Source organism: Pezoporus wallicus, unplaced genomic scaffold (assembly GCF_028554395.1).
Source record: "Pezoporus wallicus isolate ANWC-B61680 ecotype Strahan unplaced genomic scaffold, APGP_CSIRO_Pwel_v1 contig_5958, whole genome shotgun sequence".
Taxonomy (NCBI): domain Eukaryota; kingdom Metazoa; phylum Chordata; class Aves; order Psittaciformes; family Psittacidae; genus Pezoporus; species Pezoporus wallicus.
Window position 1 is genome coordinate 124,550 of NW_026638491.1, and position 23,195 is coordinate 147,744.

The following is a 23,195-nucleotide window of genomic DNA, read 5'->3' on the forward strand; positions in this document are numbered from 1 at the left end:
ACTTTGGAGAAAATACCATTGTGGCAGGATGTTCTGCTTATATTAAAGGATATTATTAAACTGCTTAATAGAACAACAGCAAAAATTATGAAGTAATCATTGTGAGCAGTAAGACAAGAACTTGCATAGTTTATATAATTATATGGGTAGAGAAATGACTGTTCTTTATGTGAACTAGATGTTGATTGTGCATAATCAGTCCTAGAGGACAAATTATGGGGCTTATTCAAGAAAAGGGTAACTAAAACAGAAACAGAAGGGAGAACTGACCATGAATTCAAAGGTATCAAATCTCAGGGTATGTTATGTAACTGCCAAGCAAAAGAAGTAAGCACATTTCATCATTTTTATATGGAAAACTAGTAAGATACAGAGGAAAAGTGAAACATGAAAGGAGCTGACACAAAAGGAAATGGCTACAAGTATTGTTGATGTATGGATATATGCTAATGAAATTCACTGCTAAAGTGCGGAAACATCATCAACACAAATAAATAATAATTACCAATTATAATTAATACCAAGAAAACCTATAGCCTAGACTAAGAGAAATGAGAAGAAATGTTATTTACAAAGAAATATGTAGTTTTGTGCTTGGGAACAAATAGCAACATTATGTGCTAGAACCTCAACTGTCTGATATGACAGAAGAGGAAAACAAAATATACTTATCTAAATCACACTTTTGAATTGACTGTCAAGTGAAACTTCATCCTGCATATTGTATAAAATTATGAATTGGATCTAAAAAAGGTGCAAAGATGGGCTCCTGGAATGATTAAGAAGAGATTCTCTACACAAAAGAAACAGAATATGGCTGCTCTAGCCCAATAAAATGAAAGCTGAAATGGGGTAAGACTGCTTTCTGTAAGTGTATCACTACGGGAATGGATTATTGAATAAAAAGGCAAGTCCTGGCAAAGAAACAAAGGTGTATATTGGTAAATGAATTTAGTCTGAAAATTAAAGGACAATTAAGAGAAGGTTAGAAGAAGCAAGGTACAGCTGTGTTTGAAATGGAACAGTCATTTTACAAAGGGAATTCTGTGACCCACTGCCTGTAGTAGTTGGGCAGCAGCACCACAAGCCCATGCGGCTCCCTTTAATCCTATGTTCATAACAGGGTGTCCTGGGTTCAGCAGTAGCAGTCATGTTTCTCCTCCTTGGTAGCTGGTGCAGTGCAGTGTTTTGACTTTCAGCTCGGGAACAGAGCTGATAGAGATGTTTTGGTTTGGCCAAGGACTTTGTGAGCCTCATGCTCTGCCAGGGAGGAGGGGAAGCTGGGAGGAAGCAGAGACAGGACACCTGACCCAAACTGACCAAAGAGCTATTCCATACCACAGCACGTCATGCCCAGGATGTAACTGGGAGTTAGCCGGAAGGGCTGGGAGACTGCAGGGTTGGAGGAGGTATCGGTCGGAGCTTGGTCGGGCTTGGGGGGCGAGTTATCGGTCAGCGGGTGGTGAGGTGTTGTATTCTGTTCCCTTGTTATTTCCTTTATCATTATTATCATTGGTGGTAGCAGTAGTGATTTGTGTTATACCTTAGTTACTAAACTGTTCTTATCTCAACCCGTGGGAGTTGCATTCTTTTGATTCTCCTCTCCGTCCCTCTGAGAGCAGGGGGAGGGCAAGAAAGGGGGGGAAGTGAGCGAACGAATTACCTGACTGGGTTTAAACCACGACACAGGGCTACCTGTCTTAGAACTTTTTTCAGCCAGTCTGTTGTTCCTAATTGAGCAATAACTTTCACATCTTTAATATGTTTCCTTTCAATGAGTCTATCCTGTACACAAGTTGTTCTTTACTGAGCTGGTTTAGTTTAGGCATATGATCCAGACAGCCACATTTCTTAAATGGTGTGATGACCTAAGCCTCACACAATCAAGTTGTAACTAAGCCTCTGTCTTTCCTCTTAAAGGATCAGTTCACCCTGGAGCATGCCTCACAGGTAGCACTCATGGGTTTATCTGTATACTCAATATAATAATAAAATGTAAACAAATGGATTGATATGCAAAAATGATTCCACATACCTATACATCAGAAAATTTCTATAACAAAGACGAGAACATCTGTGCAATATTTTTTTGTGAAACAGCATATGGTGTTGTCCTTTAGCCTATTTGGTAACAAATGGCAAAGGGAGCGCAACGATTTTTGTAGCACAGACACGTAATATGCTGATAATATTGGCGTTGCACATGCAGCACTGCTCGGGGTCCTCAGGCATTTGGCTTGTAATTAGAAGCTGCCAAAAACGTCTCCGGTGTGGCGGCTGTGGCAACGCCAGCTCCGTGGGAAGGGCTCGCCCTAGCCCGAGGCGTTCCGCTCCCCTCACGACCGGGCTCGCTCTTACGGAGGCCGCGGTTGCTTTCTACATCCTCGGTTGGGTTTGGATCTTTTGGCTGACTGCAACTGGAACTGACTTATTATCTCCGAATTTCAGAAACGCAACCGACGCCACTGAAATCCGCGTGGCAGCTGGCGTTGGGCGTCCCCCTCGGGTGCTAAACGCACGCACACGCCAGCGTGCTGGGCCCCTTTGGTTCGCGTGCGGCGTGATCCGCAACGCAGCCTCCAGCAGGCCCAGCGGGATCCGCGAGGGGGCGGCTGCGAGTCACCACCACCGTGGCGGCGGGTGGGCCGGCCTGGGAACGCCGCGGGGCTGGAGGCCACCACCGGCCCGCTTCGGTGCCCCCACCGTGGGCGGGCCCCACGGCGGCGGTTGCCGGGGGCACGCGCGGTCCCTCAGGCGGCGGCGCAGAACTCGCCCCCCCCCCCCGCGGCACTGGGCGGGGTTCCTGGCAGCCGCCAACTCCCATCTTCCTCGTCCCACGGAGCGGCGGAGCGAGGAGCCAATGGGAGGGCGGGTGCCTTGTGCGTAACGGCCAACGGGAGCGGCTTCTTCAGGACCACTGCCCGAGCCCCTCAGAGCAGCGGGGTACGGCGCGGGGAGCGGGTAGTAGGGAAACGCCGCCTGGAGCAGGTAACGGCCGCCTGGGCTGCGGCGGGAAGTCGAGGCCGGCTCGGGCTGAGCCGCTCTATCTCCATCCTCTCCTGCGGGTCGTGAGGGGTCGCGGAGGGAGCCGGCCACCGTCGTGCGTTTTCGGGAGGCTGCCGGAGGGGGAGGGAAGGAGGGGCGCATTCGCTGGAAGCGCGGGGCTCTGAGGTGGGGTGGTGACGGGCAGACCGCCAGGCCGCAGACGCGTTACAGGGCGGAGAAATCGATGCTTGGCAGAGGGGGAGCACCGAGCGGCCGTCAGGGCCTCACCGGGCTGCGCTTCGCGTGGGTGAGGCTGGAGGCCCCGGAGTCCGCACCAGCCGCTCCACCTGCCTTGGGGCCTCGCTCCAGGCGTACCACCCATCTGCCCCTGCCCTGCCTCGCCGCCCGCCTCTGCGCCCTGCGGCGCTGCATGGGCCTCTTCCGAGCAGCGGCTCGCCCGCTTTTCCTGCGGAGCAGCTCAGGCTTCCCCTAGCTCCGGTCGTATCCCCACGGCACTTCCCCTTTCCCAGAGCCTGTATGGTTGAGGCTAGCGCAGAGAATAGCCTTACAAGAAAAGGCCACAAGTTTCTCTCTCCCGCGCAGGAGAATGTGCAGGGAAGAGAACCGAAGGGGTCCGTTTCTTTATGCAGGAGCCCCAGTGCAATGGGTCCGTGCGTCAGGAAATCGTAGATTAAGAGCTGTCGTAGCTCTTGGTGTGTGCAGCCGCCCGTGACTCTGGGTGGGGGCTTGGAGTCCTTGTGGAGCAGGAGCCGCGTGGGTCTGCAGGAGGAGTTCATTGAGTGGAGTTTAAAGTGTGTCTAATCGCAGAGGTGTACTGATAGGTAGCAAACTTGTAATTGAAACCAGCTTGAATCCCGTGGAAATAAAAAACGTTAATTTGATTTAACCTACTTACGCTTAATTACATGTAACCTACTATGGCTTTAGCTACTGGAAGTTTTTGATATTTTCATAACAGCTTCAGTAATAATTAAAGTAGAAGTGGAGCATTGTTCCATTATTAGTGGGAGTTGTATTCCACTGTATTGTAGCAGGCTAGAATTTCTTGACCCCCAACTTCCCCAATTTGTGTGTGTATTCATACCATTATTTTGGCAATCCGGATATTAGGTATATAATTCCAGGATCTTCACTGCTTTTCTACCCTGTTTTTGAGCCCTCCTCAAATATAGATGGCTTGAAAATCCACCATTTCCCCATCAAAACCCTCCCACAACCGGATATGAAAGGTTGACTTTGCAGGTGTTGGGTTTTTTTTTCTCCTAGCTGTTACAGAATTATAAAGCAATATGCAAATCTAGGTGTAACTTTTTGCTGCAAGTGCTTAATCTTTATTTATTTACCTTGTGCTGGACTGCAGCTCTAGCAGAGTTTTGCTAGAGACAGTTTTAACAGTAAAAGCCCAGTGTGGCAGTCACATAGGCTAATGTAGAGGTATGTTTTAGAAATTATCAATATTTTCCCTTCCTATAGCTACAAAATCCCTAACCTGTTGACATCTTCATTATCCTAAGCAGCCAATACTCATCAATAAAAAGTTAGTATTGAAGCAGAACTGTATCTGTAATAGAAAAGGTGTTATTTTTATTTGGTATTTATATTGCCTCAGACTTTGAAAAGGTACAGGACATCTACTAGCCAGAGGTGGTTTCTAACACTAACCAAGTGTTGGTTTCACAGTGCAAGTCCTGACAGCAAGCCATGTTTCTGCTTAAGAGAAGTGATCTTTTACAGCTGAAGTAATAGACTCTTGAAATACCTCTATTAACATTAATCCTGCAGATGGAGAATCACGCCCTCCATAGAACCTCTTAGCTCCTGAAAAGCCAAACTGAATCTCTTCCTGACTGCTATAAAGCAAAGGGTCCTTTATCATCTTCCTGAGTTCTAGCTCTTGTAGAAATTCACAATTCTGCACAAGCGCTGTGCTTCCAGTGCTTGGAAGGGCTGTACAGCAAAACGGTTATCCATCAGTTTGGGAAGTTTAATCAAGCGCTAGGGAATGTAGAGATGTTGCTGAGGACACAGCTTTATCATTGCAGTGATTTTGGGTTTGGCTAACTTCTCCAGCTAGAAACTGTATTTTGTATGCACGTTTGGGGTTTTGTCTTTTGTCACAAAATAGTGTTTGCAAGAGGGCCTGTGTTCAGTATGGTATGCCTGTTACTTGTCTGCAGGAAGCAGAGCTGAAGCAGCAAAACTAAAGCAAGCAAACAAAATCTTCTGAAACAGAACCAGTATCATCGAAACTTGTACTTGGGTAGTTGGGTACTTTGTCTATAGGTGGAAGACTTACCTTACGTAATCATTTAATGGCTGGGCTTGATTAGTATCTTCATATATGTCCATATTGTTTCTTCCAGTTGCAAATTCTGAGCCTTGAAGTAATACAGTCCTACAGCTATTCTTTATTTAGCCTCAACACTTCTAAAGTCTGGAAGCTGCAAGCTGTGCTAATAAATACCACCTCCCTGAATAGGGTATTTGCCTTTTCTTCTGAGTGTCTTCAACCCAGGGTTTATAGTAATGCCCTTTTTGTAAAATGTCCTTTGCCTTTTTTCAGCTTTCTCCAAACTTTCTCAAAGAATGTGTGACTTTATTGATGTACTTGTTACTTTCTTTCTTAGGGTGTGGTTAGAAAGGCTGTGTGTAATAGATCTTGCTAAGCTGCCGTTTGGTAGCTGTGTCATTATGCCAACCTTTTTCCATGTCGTTCAGCTTCATGTTTGCAAATTTATAGGGCTTCTTGTGCAATAGACGTAATTGAGAGATCTAAATAACATTCATTAGCATAAACAGGACTTAAGATTGAAGCCTTCAGCATCTACATCATCAGTATCAGCTACGGGAGTGGAGTGAATACCTTTGCTCTTCCAAGAGAGGCTTTAGGCATCCTGCTTAACTGACATTCACTTCTGTCTGTTCTGTTTGTAGGACAGATTGGCAGTCTGTTAGTAAAATTTGCTTTAACTGTCTGTATTTAAGCTATTGTTAAAGTTAAGAAGATTGTGAAAATGGGGTTTTATTTTTTGACTGTTTTCCCCCTACATTTGTGGAAAGTGTGTGGGTGATGGTTCTTTTTGTTTTAAAGAAGGTGGTTAGTCAAGTACAACTTGATAGAGCAGTTGTCAGATAAATGAGTTATTTTTAGGTTTCAGAAGAATTACCAGTAATTTCTGCAGGAACATAATGGGAGAGGAAATATCTGTATCAATTTGCATTGGAAAGCCATTGAATTGCACCCTGTTAAGCAGCTGTATTGTTTGCAGTTTTGCATGAAGTTTTCAAGTGGCTCACTTAAACATTAAGGCATCAAGTTCTTGGTTATAGTTATGGAGGACTTAAGATTTAGACCTCTTAAATTACAGTTAACACTTTTACAGCTGACAAACAATTAGCTCACCAGCTGTAACTGTGCTTACTATAGGTGTCCTTTCCTGTGGTGGCACTAGAAGTTGGGATGTGGGGAAATATAACCGGGGTATTTGGGTATTTTGTTACAGTATTATAGTGAGTAAGTTAGTATTAAGCATTCATGTGTATGTGTCAAATATGCATTATGGGTTCTTTTGTGTTTGGGGGGGGGGGGGGGGGTTGTGTTTTTTTGTTTTTGGTTTGTTTTTTTTTTTCTTCCCTGTAAGTCTTTAGCTAAGAAACTCTTTAGTTTAGAGGAGCTGAGAGGATCAGCAAGGCTGATTTTGAATTGCCTTTTTCAGTTGTAAAAGGCATGGGCAAGTATGGTAGGAGTCTGGAAGTGTTGATTCCTAGGATTTTAAAATCATTGTGTAACTAACATGTGCCATAAAATGTGGCTCAAGCCTTCTAACTCCATAACAATGTAATTTAAAACGAGGGAGAAATGTGAGTTTTGGGCATGCTTGTGGTGAGGTGTTTGTTTTTTTTTTTTTTGTATTATTTTGATTGTAAATGCTTAAATTTAATCATACATGCTAAGGCAATTCTAGTAAAGACTGGTTCAGGTGGCTTATTTTGTCCTTCTGATGTTTTAAAGAGAATGCAATTGCATGTACAGTTTTTGGGTACCTCTCTTTGTCCTGTCTGATCAATGAGAGGGACATGAATCTGGGTTTTTATTACCTAGATTTGTGTCTTAACAGTGAAACTAGAAAAAATGATGAACCACTTGGATGTTTGCTGTTCCCCATCCCCCCACCCCCTCCCTCCACTTGGGTTTTGGCTTTCCTCTCCCAGCAAAATGACAATATCACAGTAACAACTGGAGGAATAATCCTGCTGTTGCTGCTAAGGCTTTTTCAAGTGGCAACCTGGACTGGATATTGGCATGCTCTGTCAAGGCCGAATTGGTGCCTTTGACTTAATACAGTGAATAAGAGTTGAGTGATTTTTATCGCTTCAGCAGTTTACGCAGTAGCCAACTGTGTTCCTCTCTGCATTATGTTGTAGGTAAGATCTTCAACCAGGTTTTGTTCTCCTTTCAGGGTTAATTCGTGTCATGGTTTATGTAGCTGCCTTGATAAACAGTGAAGCTTTATTTTGTCCTTTCATAACTAAAAGCACAGGTGAGTTTTCAAATGCAGATTTCTAATTAACTTGGATAAAATGATCTGGAACTGTGATCCTATTCAGCAAATCTTGAATCTGCCTGCTTCTTGTTATCTTAAATGTGTTTGAGAGCTGTCTGGATATGTGTTAAACATGTTTTCCCATGAAATGGGGATGGAGTATAGTGAACGTTCTTGTGTGGTATGTGGCTTTGCTATAATAGCTTAATTTCTGAACTGTTTCTGTGCTGCTTGGAGAAATCAGATTAATTACACCAAAAGAGATTTTTTTTTTTTATTTCCCCCAGTGTGCGCTTAAGACTAAGTTTGAACAGTAAAAATTCAGAAAAATGTCAACTCATAACCTAATACAAAGGGATGCTAATATCCTTTTACTTTGTATTAGTTCGTTTTCAGAGGAGGGACTTACTGTGGAAGGCATGTAATTACGGTAAAGCAAGGGGCTGCTCTAGTACTTCGAGAACAGATGACTTACTACTCAAAAGCAATGTTAAGTCATCTGGAACAGAATGTCTCAGGGTAGAAGCGTAAGTGAATTGCGATCTGTAGTAAAATCAGTTTATCAATTTTGGCTGAAAGAGCGTGTCTGAACATGTATGTAAGAAGTATCTGTGTAGCCACATTCACTGAGTACCTCTAATAACAAAGTTCTACTGGGATCAACTTGTCAGTGGCTCACACTGAGTCAGGTTCCCCTCAGTAAGACTAAAGGATTAGAAAAGGTTAAAGACACCATGATTTCAGGTGCAGCTCTGACTTCAAAGTATCTTACTTTCACAAGGGTGTCTTCAAATGGCAAATGAAATAGTTTCTGGGTTGGGCTGTATTCTGCTAATAAATTATTGGGTAGTCATGGGTTAGTTGCTCCAAATTCACCATCTTCTTAAAGCAGTTGAGTGAATACGGTACTTTGGTATTGTCATTTTGGTCTTAAAGGAGGTTACAGAACAACTTCTGCCGTCAGTCTAGGTTTTGGTATCAAAATGCTCTAGTGCTGTTAAATAGTTAATATGCAGTATTAGTTAAGTCTCAGTTGAATTTGATAATGCTCCCCAACTTGAATGTATAGACTGCCAGAGATAGTATTATATACAGAAGTAATGTAACTGGAGCCTACTGCAAGGTTGTTGTTTTGTTGTTTTTTATCTCTTTTTTTTTTTTGACTTTCTGGCTTGTTTCAGTGGTAAGAATAGTGAGAACAGGTTTTTTTTTGGGTTTTATTAGTTACTCGACCTGGTATTGTGTTTGAATAGATGTGACTTAAAGTGGACAAATCTTTTCATTGGTAGTAATCTCACTGAACATCTTCAAGATTGAAGAATATAGTTTTAAAAGTCTGTTGTTAGTTTTAAAAAATTCTCTTAATATACTGAGTGTTGGCCATATTCCACATACAGCTTTGGGTCTTCTGGTGGTATTTATACTACTGTTGTGATGACTTGGGTATAATCTTTCAGATTGATTTAGTTTTGTTGTGTTTCACTTGTCTTTATCAATGATCTCTACAAGCATGCAGGTATACATGTGAGAACTTGCTATAACCCTGAATACACTGTAGTTAGTTGTCTAGAAAGTGTGTAGTGCGACACTTGTGTCTGGTGTACTAACTGGCATAAGCCAAAGTCTGGCTAGCTAATAAATTAGTGGACTTGCTTTGATTGTTCTTCAGAGCTTGGTTGTTCTGAGTAGCTTCCAAACCTGGCAATGTGTTTTCCAGCTCCTGGAGGTGTGTTGAATTTTCTGAGGAGGTTTGTCTTGCAGGGGAACTGTGTTTTACAGGTAGTAAGGAAAATGACCTTGCAAAGAGTAGATAAGAATGTAGATGAAACATGGATAAGCTTGTCTTTCTGCTAGATGTGGGAAGATTCCCAAATCTTTCATGCGATTGTCAAGTTCGGAATAGGTATGCTTTAAGGTTAACTTACACCAAAAGCAGTTTAGAGCAGGAAATACTCTGTTGAATCATTTCAGTCTCTACACATCTTGTAAAATGGTATCTTTTGTAGATAAGGTTTCTCAATGGATATAACCTTGGACCGTGAAGACAAACAATCATCTTTTGGTGATATGCTGAATAGGTATTGTCCAAATAGGGCAGATCATTGACCCTTGTGGTGGTTGAAAATGTGGATGTTCTACTGATAGCATTCATCGATTTACTTTTGTGGAAACAAGGCATCAAAACAAAATCGGACATGATATGACCCAGGCTTGACTTTCTGGCAGTAACCTTGTTTAGATGAGTTAAAGGTTACTTCCTTTGTTGCCTGAATTCTTCAATCTCTCCAGTTCTTATATATATATTTTTTTTCTTCTTTTTCTGTTTGCTGTAGTGTCCATGTAATGTGGCAATTGAAGCTCTGTATGAGGGACTTCTATAATGATTTTTGTCTGGTGTGGATGTGTGCCTGTGTGATGTTTAAAACAAACAAGCCACCACCTGTGATTCATTCAGGTTTGGTGTCTAGATGGATTTCATCTCCTGAATATACATAAATGTTTCTTCTGCTGTTTAGACTTTTTTTGTTGTATTGCTGCTAGTACTAGGTTGAAGCTGGTGGAAGGAGAGGGGGAAACTGGTGTGTCAGATTGTATTTTTGCAGAACTTTGTGGCTTACTGCTGATGCTTGAGAGATTGGGAAATACATGTTTTCTGTTTCCTGTGAGTGGTAGTTGCAAATGATTGAATTGGGAGGGAGCATCTTGTTGACCTAATGTTTGTTAGTGATAAAATAGAAACCAGACCATTTAATCTCTAACAAGGAGATATACTCATTCTTTCTAGTTGCTGGAGTTAGCATTTAAGCATGCAATAGAACTGCAGCAGGCTTTCCTGGCACTTGGAAAGCAAATCTTTAAGCATCTTGATTTGTGTTTGGACAAATCTGAAAATTGGTCTTTTTCCTTTTTAAAAGCAGAATTATCTCTGTTTTGAGATTTGGACCTCTGAAGCAATGAGTTAAATATTGCTGCAGTAGCTCTGAAGGCAAACAGAGCTACTGTTGTTTGCTCCATAATAGCACTTGCTCAGCTTTGAACACTAGAATTTCTTACAAGATGCAGAATGTTGGCTAAGATCCTAGAGTGTGGGGTTTTTTTTTTGGTTGTGGGCTGGTTTTTGTGTTGGGGTGTTTTTTGTTGTTTAGTCAAGTTCTTAAGAACTCTTGATTTTATCAAAGGACAGCAGCCTTCAAATAAGCTGTATCTTATGAGTGTCATTGTTGATTTAGCCCTGAACCTGTGAATTCAGAGGTAACTAGCATCAGTTTCTCTATAGCTGCTTAATAGAAGCTTCCTCTACCAAAGGCTGTTTATCCCTAATCTGGTAGTTTCAGTTATCCCTCTTCTGGAGCAAGAATCCTTTACAGAACTTCTGTTAATTCATTCTACTGTCAAATTTCTTTTTTCATGGCAGTTACTATTTGCTAGGTCAAAGAAGTAGCTATGGTATAGGGATTCAGATATTCTATTCCAGACAATTTTGTGATTGCTAAGAGTTACCTGTGTGAATGTTTGAAGAGACAGCTGTTAGCAAGACATTGGATAGCTAGCGGAAATACGTATTGCTGGTTAATAGCTACAACTCAGCTGTTGCAAACATGCAAAAAGATGCACTCCAAAACTAGATAAAACAATTGCTGACACTTAAACATCAACCTTCAAAAGCTAAATTTGATTTTACTGTAGGTAGGTCTTTATTTCTGGACTTACTCAACCTGTTATGTGTTAAATGTAGTTCCTAGTGGAAATTTAGTTTGACCTTTGACATTTGTTTAACTTCTTTAAACACAATTATGAAGTAGTTCTTTGGTAATTTGCCTCAATAAAGAACTTGAAAAGTTAACACAGTTAGTATGCTGTACCTGTAAAATAAGTCCCTTCTGAGTTTGAAATAAGGGGTTGCCAGCAATGCTATGCTACCTGGCATGTGGAGCTGCCTTCTTAGAGAAGGCAGGGAAAGATAGGTGGAGAATGGGAACATTCTTTCCTTTTTCTTCAATTGAGATTGGTTTTGTTTTTTTTTTTTCCACTGCTAGAAACACAGGGTGCTGATTTCAGACTTTGTTCACACCTAGATTCCATGCGTTGTTTTCGTCCTTGATTCACACTTGGTGCTGCTAGGCAAACCCCTCATAATCCAAGTGTTTGTTGCTGTAACCTTGGCAGCAATGTATATATCTGACAGGGTCTCCAATTCTGTTTTCTAGCTAGAATCTTCTACAGGAATGGAAGTAGAACATAAAATTAGTATGGAAAATTGCTATGAATAAAGTCTACCAGAGGTTAGTTGTTGCAGACCAGGGTAAAGGGAATTGGTGTTTTGTTTCTCAAAGGAAACCTTTTTGTCTATGATGTAGGTGTTGCTGCCACTCTAATGTGAACATAAGTTCGCTGTGTATGTTTGTGTTTAACTGAACCCATTTCATCATTGTACATTACCATAGCTTTTGATCTGGACATTTTGTAAGTCTATCATTCTGTAAAAGTTTCAGAAGAATGACTGATCTCTTCTAGCTGTTTTGTTTATATCTTTTGACCCTAAATACTGTCAGATTTTTCAGCTGAAAAGCTGGACCATAGCAACACAGATATTTCCACTGACAGCATAACTACTTTCATTTTTTTGACTTCTAGAAACAGATGTTGGCCTGTAGCACATGTACTGGGTGTTGTGGCAAGGTTCCTGTGTTTCCGTAGCCAAAGACTGTCCACGTGAATGGGTTTGCAGACTGAGGACACAGTATTATGTCAGAAGTAGTATTAATCTTTCCTTTGAAGAAGGGCTAGCGAACTTGTGCAAAATAGTGTCATAGTCTTAAGGGGTAACAAATATGAATTATGGCTAAGCAGGTAAATTAGTGACAAGATTATGTAATAACTGTAACAAAACTGAATCTTGGTTACAAAACCAGTGCAGTAATGATTGCATGAGTTCTCCCTCTTTTGAGGGAACAGTGGTCCTATCCTCTATGTGGGAGCTAGCATGCACGTTTTTAGGAGGAAATGAAGTTGAATGGTCTATGCAAAGTTTCAGAAAATGGAAGTTACAGGGAGGACGTATGTGAATAAGCAGAGGGCGTTAATTGTGACTTTAAGAACCACAGGGTCTGTATCTGATACACAGGGCTGTATCTTACATTGAACAGGAAAAAATGACTCGTAAGCATGCTGTATCTTGCTCTCTGTGCTTTATTGCAGAAGGTGTGCTTTGAAATTTACATTAAAGTCTTAAGTATGTGGTGAAAGTGGTTTAAGGTAAACAGCTTTTTTCCCCTCCATCCATCTCTAAATCTTATCAACCTTCAGAGAAACCATTTTGGATGATATATTGTGGCCGATTTAGATGGTATGCTTGTTCTTTTCTTAACTTGGAACTGTATCGCATTATCAGTTTTTAGGTGCTTCACTAATAAATTTGGGAGCTAATGTTGTCAAAGAAGGAAGTCAAAATATTCAGTGTGTTGGACCAAAAAATGTAAGACTTTGTACCCCAAATCCTGAAATGGGAGCTTGTGCAGGTGATGACTTCTTTCTGGCAAAGAATCATTTAGAACTTGTTCAGAGGCTTTGTTATGGTACAAGCACACAAAAAGCACAGCCCAATTACTTTAATATGATTGGTACCTGAGATGTTGACAAATGTTCCAAAGACTTTTACTTACTTTTCAGGCAAAAAATGCAAATTAAGCCTGTGGTTCTTTACTGCTAACATAAATCCTGTGTATCCCCTGGTAAGTTCCTGCTTGCAATAGGCTGCCATTTCAAAACAACTAACCATATTTGGAAGCTGCATTTCTTTTTCTTCTTGGGTAGTATATGAAGAAAGGCTCTCTTCCTGTTTAGATATTCAGTTTTGTAATTCTTAAGAAATGCTACTCATCTGTTTTAAGGGGACTCATTTTTCTGGGTTTTCTTAGTATCATGGTTTTATGGAATAAGCCTCTCTTGGTAGTGCTTTCAGTAATGTGTTGCTTGGGGATCTGCTATAGGAGACTGTGGTGAGACTTTCAGTACATCAGTCTTAAGTCTAGACAGATTTGTAAAGCATGGCGGAAGTATATTCATAGGCTACAGTCTATTACAGTGAAAGTAAGCTGCTTGTGGGTTATAGTAAAAATTGGTATATTTTACTTACTAGAATGGATTTAATTTGGTCTGAGGCACAGGTTTAGTTCTAAAGGACTTAAAGGTCAAGGTCCAAAGTCTGCATTAGTGTGAGAAATAGCAGCATGTTTATGCTTAGAAAGTCTTTGTTTCCAGTAGAATTGGACATAATATCCAAGTGGTTGATTAAGGTAGGGGAAAGAAATGAAAATTCTTGTAGTTAACTTAAGCAAAACCTGTAACACTTCTGAGCTTTGTGCTGAATTTGAGTAACAAATCTGAGTAACAAACGTTTTATTAGGAGGTGTATTTGTGTCAAACTCAGATTGTGTGAGACTTTGAATCCCTTACTTGGCAGGGAAAACCTAGCAGACTTAATTGATGACTAGGTTGGAAACCAGTATCATCTGTGGAACTGCATGGTGGTTTTTTCTAATCAGTATAGAACCATCAGATCTCATAGAAAGCAACTAACTGTACCTCCTCCTTGGTCTAATCTAATTTGTAAGAAGGCTCAGCCTAATACTGACAGGGAACTTTGCTGACACAGGCAAAATACCACGGCCAGCAATTGGCAGGTGCCTCACTCGCTGTCTTCTGTCAATGTATTTGAAGTATCTGCTTGTGATTACATTTTACTGATATGACCTTTGGTTTATGTGGAGCGGCCACTTAAAGTGGTAAAGAGGTAAAAACAGACTGAAGTTGTGATATTTTCCTAGACTGAGTGGGTGTCTAATTCCCTAAAACGCTCTTAAGAGGAGCAGCTTGCAAGAAGATCTGGGATGACTGTAGTGACCCTGTGGAACTTCTCTTTGAATGCAAAAAAGACATCTTAAAATACTAGTTGTAGGTTAGGGAAGGAAAAAAAAAAGCTGTTAAGCATTTCTTTCAGGTGTGAGGTTGGGTGTTTGCATCTGTGTCACTTACTTATATCTTTTGCAAATCTGAATTCTTAGAAGTTCTTTAATATCCTTTTTTTTAATATATATAAACTTTTATTAAGGTCATAATGGTTTCCATCCCCAAATACTATGAAGGAAAGAACATCCTCCTGACAGGAGCTACAGGCTTCATGGGAAAAGTGCTTCTGGAAAAGCTGCTCAGATCCTGTCCTAAAGTGAAAGCAGTGTATGTCTTGATAAGACCCAAAGCAGGGCAGACAGCTGAAGCGCGAGTAGAAGAAATTACGAGCTGTAAGGTATGTGTCATTCTCAAAGTACATTTTTGTCCTTTTCCATGCTCTCATTTCATTTTGAGAACAACTTTGCTTTGTCTAAGGTAAAATACTGTTTTTGAATATTTGTCTTTGTTATTGTTCTAACAAATATACAATCCAAGACCTGGAAGTGCTTTCATAGCTGTTTTTCAAGCTGTTAGCCTCTAGCAAAGACAGTAGTGAAAATTATCCTGTATTTAATTTAGGTGGAGGATGGGAAATAGCCCTAGAGGGCAGGGAGGCCCAAGACTGTTAGTTGATATTCAAGTATCCCCTGCTACAAGCTCAGGAATGTTGCATCCCAACTAGAAGGAAGTGCAGCAGGAGGACCAGGTGACCTCCTTGGATAGATAAGGAGCTGCTGAGGAAACTTTGAAGGAAAAAAGAGGCTTATAAAAGGTGGAAGCAAGGACAGGTGGCCTGGGACGAATACAGGGATGTTGCCTGGGAAGCTAGGGATGAAAGCTAAGGCCCAGTTAGAATTAAACTTGGCTAGGGATGTGAAAGATAACTAAGGGATTCTATAATTACATTGCAAATAAAAGACAGACTAGGGACAATGTGGTCCCTCTCCAGAAGCTATCAGAAGAACTGGCTACCCTGGATTTGGAGAAGGCTGAGGTTTGGAATGACTTCTTTGTCTCAGTCTTCACTGACAAATGCTCTGACCACACCACCCAAGTTTTGGAAGGCAGACGCAGGGACTGTGAGAATGAAGACCTTGGGCCCACTGTAGGAGAGGATCTGGTTCGAGACCATCTTAAGAACCTGAATGTGTATAAGTCCATGGGACCTGAGGAAATCCATCTGCGGGTCCTGAAGGAGCTGGCAAATGAAGCTGACAAGCCACTGTCCATCATATTTGAAAAATCGTAGCAGTCAGGTGAAGTTCCCAATGACTGGAAAAAGGGAAATGTAACCCCCATTTTCAAGAAGGGGAAAATGGATGAGCCAGGGAATTACAGACCAGTCAGTCTCACCTCTGTGCCTGTCAAAATCTTGGAGCAGATTCTCCTGGAAGGCATGCTAAGGGACATGAAAAACAACAAGGTTTGGTGACAGCCAGCATGGCTTCACTAAGGAGAAATCCTGCCTGACCAATTTGGTGGCCTTCTGTGATGGGGCTACAGAACTGATGGACAGGGGTAGAGCAGTTGATGTCATCTACCTGAACTTGTGCAAAGCATTCGACACTGTCCCACAAGACATCCTTGTCTCTAAATTGGAGAGGCATCAATTTGATGGATGGAACACTTGGTGGATAAAGACCTGGCTGGATGGCTGCACACAGAGTTGTGGTCAATGGCTCAATGTCCAGCTGGAGACCAGTAACGAGTGGTGTCCCTCAGGGATTGGTGTTGGGACCGGTCTTGTTCAACATCTTCGTCGCTAACATGGACAGTGGGATTGAGCGCACCCTCAGCAAGCTTGCTGATGACACCAAGCTGTATGGTTCGTTTGATGTGCTGGAGGGAAGGAATGCCATCCAGAGGGACCCTGACATGCTTGTGAGGTGGGCTGATGCCAACCTCATGAAGTTTAACCATGCCAAGTGCAAGGTCCTACACCTGGGTTGGAGCAATCCCAGGCACAGCTACAGGTTGGGCAGAGAAGAGATTCAGAGCAGCCCTGCAGAGAAGGATTTGGGGGTGTTGGTTGATGAGAAAATGAACATGAGCCGGCTTCAGTGTGTGATTGCAGCCCAGAAAGCCAGCCGTATCCTGGGCTGCATCAAAAGGAGCAAAGGAGGTGATCCTGCCCCTCTACTCTGCTCTTGTGAGACCTCACCTGGAGTATTGTGTGCAGTTCTGGTGTCCTCAACATAAAAAGGACATGGAACTGTTGGAAGAAATCCAGAGGAGGGCCATGAGGATGATCAGGGGACTGGAGCACCTCCCATATGAAGATAGTCTGAGAAAGTTGGGGCTGTTCAGCCTGGAGAAGGGAAGGCTGTGTGGAGACCTCATAGCAGCCCTTCTGCCTCTGAAGGGGGCTTATAAGGATGCTGGAGAGGGACTCTTCATGAGGGACTGTAGTGATAGGACAAGGGGTAATGGGTTAAAACTTAAACAGGGGAAGTTTAGATTGGGTATAAGGAAGAAGTTCTTTACTGAGAGGGGGTGAGGCACTGGAATGGACTGCCCAGGGAAGTTGTGAGTGCTCCATCCCTGGAGGTGTTCAAGGCCAGGTTGGACAGAGCTTTGTGCGACACAGTTTAGTGTGAGGTGTCCCTGCCCATGGTAGGGGGGTTGGAGCTAGATGATCTTAAGGTCCTTTCCAACCCTAACTCTTCTATGATTCTATATTCAACTGTAATGCAGAACTGAGAAGTAAAACACCTGAGTTAAAACTTGCTAAGAGAATAAGTTACCAAGTGAAAGAGTGTGGACTGGAAGTTGTAAGGTAGAATCACAGAATAGTTTGGGTTAGAAGCATAACTTCATCACTGATTATGTCCATAGAAGTCGGTAACATAGCAATATTCCTAATGCTCTTTTCTAATTTCCTGTATATCTTGAGAAATACGATGGTATAACTCTGTAGGCAAATAGTGTTTCCGAACTGAAATGAAATGTGTATCTCTTCACCCTATTAGTTTGAATTTTTTACTCCTTTTGTTTGACAGCTCTTCGACAGGTTGAGAGATGAGCAACCAGACTTCAGAGCAAAAATAATTGTAATTGAGAGTGATCTTACACAGCCTGAACTGGACCTCAGTGAACCAATCAAGGAAGAACTTATAGAATGCATTAATATTATATTTCATTGCGCTGCTACAGTCAGATTCAATGAAACACTAAGGTGAGTCTAAAGTTCTGTAGCCTCTGTTCTGGTAAATCAATTGTGCTCAAAGGAGGGGGTAAATCAGGTGTCTACATAATCTTGCAAATACTCAGCCTATCAGGCTACTTTATGTATTCTGGTATTTGTGTATTTGGTCAATTCCATGATGCCCCTTAAAGTAATAATCTTTTCCTCAAAACTTATCTTAAGCTTTTAGGTTTTCAGTTTTTCTTCTTAGGAAGGTGGAGGCATATTATAAGACCTTTTTTGCCAGAGGTTAGAATTACTCTATTCAACTTGGAAAAGTTCTTATCTCTTTAAAGCTGTAGGCAAAAAGCCAAATCCATTATTATGACTTAGCAAAACTACAAGAGTATTTTATTTAGTTGCTACAGCCCCTCTAGGTTTTGTGTGGTTGGGTTGGTTTGGTGTGTGTGGTTTATTTGGTGGCTTGGTTTTTTGGTTGTTTTTTTTTTTCTTTTAAACTAAATCCCATTGCCTGACTTTCAGTCATTTTGAAGGGAAGCTGTTGAAGGGACTAAGGAACATGTTGCTATTCTGAGTCTTCCTTACATCATGTGTTGCTCTGATATCTAGGATGGTTAGAAAGGATGCAAACAAGCTGTAGCTATATGTGCTGTGCAAACTGGTAATATTAGAGCTTTTTTCCTAATGTGTGAAAGGGAATGCAAAGTATTCCTTTAAATTACCTCATCAGAAGGGGAATGCACATTTCAGAGGATGACTTTTGGGCAAAACTGTATGCTGAAGTACAAATTCTCCCAATTTGTAATTGCTGTGTACTTGTTTATCCTGAAGTGGTGCATACTGATTATGCATGCCTTCCTTTGACCTCTTGAAAGAGGCAGTGAAGGCTGAGAACAATACTTTTATCTAAAAAAACCCCAAACAGATGAAGGAGGGTAAAAAGAAAAAACCCAACCAAAAAGCCTCAAAATACCTCTCCTCCCCATTTCATTTAGATGTAATATTTTCCATTTATACTAACTGCTTTGGAATAGTGGCCTCCTTCTCCTGTCACTCCAGTGCTTCAGTAATAGTGTATTAAATCAGACTTAATGCTTATTTGGGGGATCAAGAGTGTTTTTGTGGGTTGTTTTGTGTTTGGGTTTTGTTGTTGTTTTTTTTTTTTTTATGTAACACTTTGTTGTAGAGACTTTGAGAATACAGCCAATAAAGTTTTATTAAAGCTTATTGGATTAGTAAAGTGTATACAAGACAACTAGCTCCCATAGTAAGTTTTAAATGCTGGAAAGGATATCTGAATTATATAAAATAATCATAGTAGTTAATCAGTAAGCTGTGTTCTGGTGGGGATTGTAGGGAAATGCCTATTCTTCTACAGTGTCCTTAAGTATTCTATTTTAATAAAAAGTTGTGAAGTTGGAGGGTGAAAGTGCGGTTCTTTTCTCGATCTAGGAAGTTGAGGTGCATCTTATGGCAGCTGGGTGATTCATTGCATTGTTCCCATTTAGAATTAGGATTTAGCTTGAGGAGAATCAAAGGTATGCTGACTGTCCCAGTCTGGTATTTGAGTGTGAAGAAACCAGGGTAAAACTCGGGAAAGTAATACTAAATATTTAGAGATGCTCTAGGTAAGGCTGTGTAGCATGTTGTTCTAAGAGGGTTAGGATGCTGTCCGTACTGCTTTTTTGGGGAGGGTGTATTTAGGAATATTTTATTTACCCATCACTGAGGCATTTAGGAGTGAATTGAGTAGTCGAGCTTTTGTGGCTTGTTTTTTGTCTTGCACTCTGCTAATCAAGTTTCTGTTTAATCAACAGAGATGCTGTTAAGTTAAATGTGACTGCCACACAAGAGCTCCTCTTCTTGGCACAGCGAATGAAGACTCTGGAGGTGTTCATACATGTTTCAACTGCGTATGCATATTGCAATCGAAAACAGATTGAGGAAGTAGTATATCCACCTCCTGTTGATCCCAGGAAACTGATGGATTCTCTTGAGTATGTGTTGCATTTTATGAAGCTATTGCAGTAATCTGTAACAACTTGTTTCCTAGTAATGAAGTACTAAAAGGTGCTTAGGAACCTGAAAGACTAAATCCGCTTACACTGACCTGTAAGTCTGGCAGCATGGCTGACGCTTCTGTTTTCTGTTAAGGAGATGGTTTAAGGTTTTATTGTCCATTCCTTGTAAGAGAAGTGTGAAATTAAAAGGAACTAATAAAAAAGTAAATATCTTTTAGCTTGCTATTACAGATGGAAGAGCACTAACATTAAAAGCAAATGAGCTACTACCTAGAATGCATGTTGAACCAACCACCTTATTTTTCTTTTTTTTTTTATAATGTTGACTTTATATACACTTTTGAATGAGAATTTTTTTATTTTCTCTTCATAAGCAGGCTAACTAAAACTGGTTGGTTTGGGTTTGGACAGCTGTCTCTATTTTAGAACCCATGGCAAGGAGGGGGGGCTTTTCTAAACTTACAGGAGAGTGATCTGTAGCCAACAGCTGACTGAAACACATAGAAACAGATCTGTTGTGTCCCTTTCTGGGTTTTTCTACCCCTCTTCCTAGCCCAGCTCATATCATGAGGTAGTCTGCATGTCATCTTTGATTATAAGAGAGCACTGGTGAATAACAAAGTTGGCTAAATTCCATTTATGTAATTAAGATTTTGGGTGACTGAGGCAGATAAAATCCAAGCCTGTTTTGAAGTAGAGAGCACCAAAGTAGCAGTAGTTAGAGGCCCATCTCTGTTGTGCTTGTGTGCTATGACAATGTTGTTGCAGTTTTAAGTACAAAATGCTGAATGAATTGGGAAGCAAGCTGAATTTGCAAAACTTCACTAAACTAAGGGAAGTAACAAGATGATCAGCTTGCTTCAGAGATGATAGGTTAACACCATAAAGGTACAGGTGATGCTTGTAATGCAGCCGAGACTGACTGCTTTGCAGTGGCATCACTTTCTAAATCATGTAATGCTAACTGAGAAGTGGTGTGCCTGTGTTCCAAAGACTAACTTGCTGTGTATGCACTTCTTGTTTGAGAACTTGGTTGATAGAATTAGTATTATTGTAAAGGAATATACAACTTGCTCTATAGTTAATGTGTAACAAATTATTTTGCTTAAGTAACTAAGTAATCTGCCCAAGAAATTAAAGAAGTAAATAGTAGCATACCACTCTTAGTGGACACCAAACATGCAATTCTCCTTTCTTTTACTGAGAAACTTGTTTTAATTTCAGTCTGTATCCCTTTTTCTTTAAAGGAGAAAGAAATTTGTGGTAACTAACTAATTACGTGTGCCCTCAACTGAAGCAGCATGCAGTAATTTATACTTGCCTCTTATTTTGTTTCTTTAGATGGATGGATGATGGCCTGGTGAATGATATTACTCCAAAACTGATAGGTGACAGACCCAATACTTACATATATACAAAAGCCTTGGCTGAATATATAGTACAACAAGAAGGTGCAAAATTAAACACAGCCATTATAAGGCCATCTATTGTTGGTGCTAGCTGGAAGGAGCCTTTTCCTGTAAGTCATTTTCACCTGACCATCTTGCTTATAAACTGTAGTACATACTGACTGTTTATCCAGCGTTGTAATGGAAAGTATTTTAGACTATGAAGTTGTGTCAGTTTGCTTCTGGATAACACCTGTACAAAAGCTGTCAAATACGGTATTGTTATGTAAGAAACTTAAGGGTAACTTACTTCTAAGCCTGTCACAGTGTGAGATACTATTCTACCTGTGAACTGAATTGTCAGCTTTTTTTGTTGATGGTTCTGTATATCTTCAACTAATTTTCTCTTCAAGATGCTTTGGTATATCAGTACCTGCAAAGGGTGATTAAGAAAATTGAGGACTGCAGGATGTAAAGATGCTTTGGCTCCACTTTTAGTCAAACTGTGTAGGCTTGAGTTATATGACGTAAGTTCTAAGTACTGTATGCTATACTGATAGCACATATACTTCCTTCTATAAGGGAGGTCAGTGTTGGAGTAACTTCTCCACTTCAAGACTGAATATCTCTCAATGTCTATTAAATAATTGCCTTTCATACCTTTTTGAGTAGTACAGTAAGTATATAGCATCTAAATGCTGTCGCTGAAGAATCATAGAATAGCTAGGGTTGGAAAGGACCTTAAGATCATCAAGAAGAATATCTCCTGTTTGAAGAATGAAAAAACTAATGAAAGATAGCAAAACTGCTTATCTGTTTTCTAGGAGTTGCTAGAAGCTAGTCTAAAAAACTTGTAAGCTTGAATACTTTCAACATAAACATGTTTATACAGACAATGCCCTACAATTTGCTCACTAGGAAATAAACAAGCTAGCATCTCTCTTAAAAGGACCTGTGAATCTACAGGTAGATCTTTTTTGAATCATAACTTATTATACCACCAAATATTGCCAGGGAACAACTTAATTTAGAGATATGGAACTTGGTATCTTTCTCCTCTGTGTTCTCTTTTCTTTCCACCCGTTAAGCTTGTAGAAAGTTTAGGTTTTCACTTGAAACTCCTGACTTCAGTAATCTCTAACCAAAACCTTTCCCTTCCTGCTGTTTGTAATAGGGATGGATTGATAGCTTCAATGGACCTAGTGGTGTCATCATTGCTGTAAGTACTGAATGTACTTAAATTTTTTTCTTCCTTTTGAAAGGCGAGAAAGCTTCATATGTTTTATTGGTGGATCTTCTGTCTCTTTTATTTTTCTTGTTGCTGTTTTTTTTTTCTTTAAGGCAGGAAAGGGAATTCTTCGAACAATGAGAGCTTCCAACAATGCGCTAGCAGATCTTGTTCCAGTAGATGTTGCTGTTAATATGACACTGGCCGCAGCCTGGTATTCTGGAGTGAATAGGTATAACTGTATATGCACCTATATAGGTTTAGCTATATAGGTGACAATAGAGAGTACGAAGTATTTTGAAATTATAGTGTGTGTGTGTGTGTGTTAATAAATCAGTCTTTGAACTTATAATCAGTGTTCTGCTGTTCCCCCAGGACAAAGAAATTTAAGTTTCTAACGCTGTTAGCCCCTCAAAGTGTAACTTCCTTATGGCAAAGAAGACATCACCTACTGATACTGTTGTACAAGCTATGCCTGCAAATTTCTTCCTGGGTTTTGTATTCAGTACATTTTACAGTAAAGTAGGTGATGATTCTCCGAAAGAAAAGAAATACAGGAGTTAAAGGAGAAAAATACTGGATGATATAAAAAGCAAAAAACCCAACATGATAGGAGCTTTCTGCTTTATGTAAATGATGCTGTTGAGGGAAAGGGTAACTTTGATAACGGATAAGTGTATCTTGCCTCTTTTTTCAAAAGGTAGGTTGTCTTCTAACTTCACTTTTGTCTTTCCCTCCAGACCGAGAAATGTCATGGTATATAACTGTACAACAGGTGGCACCAATCCTTTCCACTGGGGTGAAGTTGGTATGCTATGTTTCTTTTTTTCATATGCTTTAATAGAAAAGTAAGGTTGAATAATACAAGCATGGGCTATAATCAGTAGGTGATAGTGCATTTTTATTATTGAA

The 23,195-nt window shown here is 40.7% G+C and overlaps 1 protein-coding gene across 2 annotated transcripts in view; it reads left to right on the forward strand.

Moving 5' to 3' along the window:
* Positions 1-3,222: 3,222 nt before the first annotated feature.
* FAR1 (fatty acyl-CoA reductase 1) overlaps positions 3,223-23,195 on the forward strand; it is a 32,161-nt gene continuing 12,188 nt past the window's right edge. The window contains exons 1-8 of one of the 2 annotated variants that reach the window (XM_057410897.1): positions 3,223-3,292; positions 14,662-14,856; positions 17,501-17,676; positions 19,464-19,643; positions 21,009-21,186; positions 22,230-22,274; positions 22,397-22,515; positions 23,024-23,091. In XM_057410897.1, the coding sequence (XP_057266880.1) occupies positions 3,230-3,292; positions 14,662-14,856; positions 17,501-17,676; positions 19,464-19,643; positions 21,009-21,186; positions 22,230-22,274; positions 22,397-22,515; positions 23,024-23,091 (1,024 nt within the window). In that variant the 5' untranslated portion in view covers positions 3,223-3,229. Of the gene's footprint in view, positions 3,293-13,165; positions 13,283-14,661; positions 14,857-17,500; positions 17,677-19,463; positions 19,644-21,008; positions 21,187-22,229; positions 22,275-22,396; positions 22,516-23,023; positions 23,092-23,195 lie in introns of those variants that run through there. The other variant, XM_057410896.1, reaches the window with a different exon arrangement.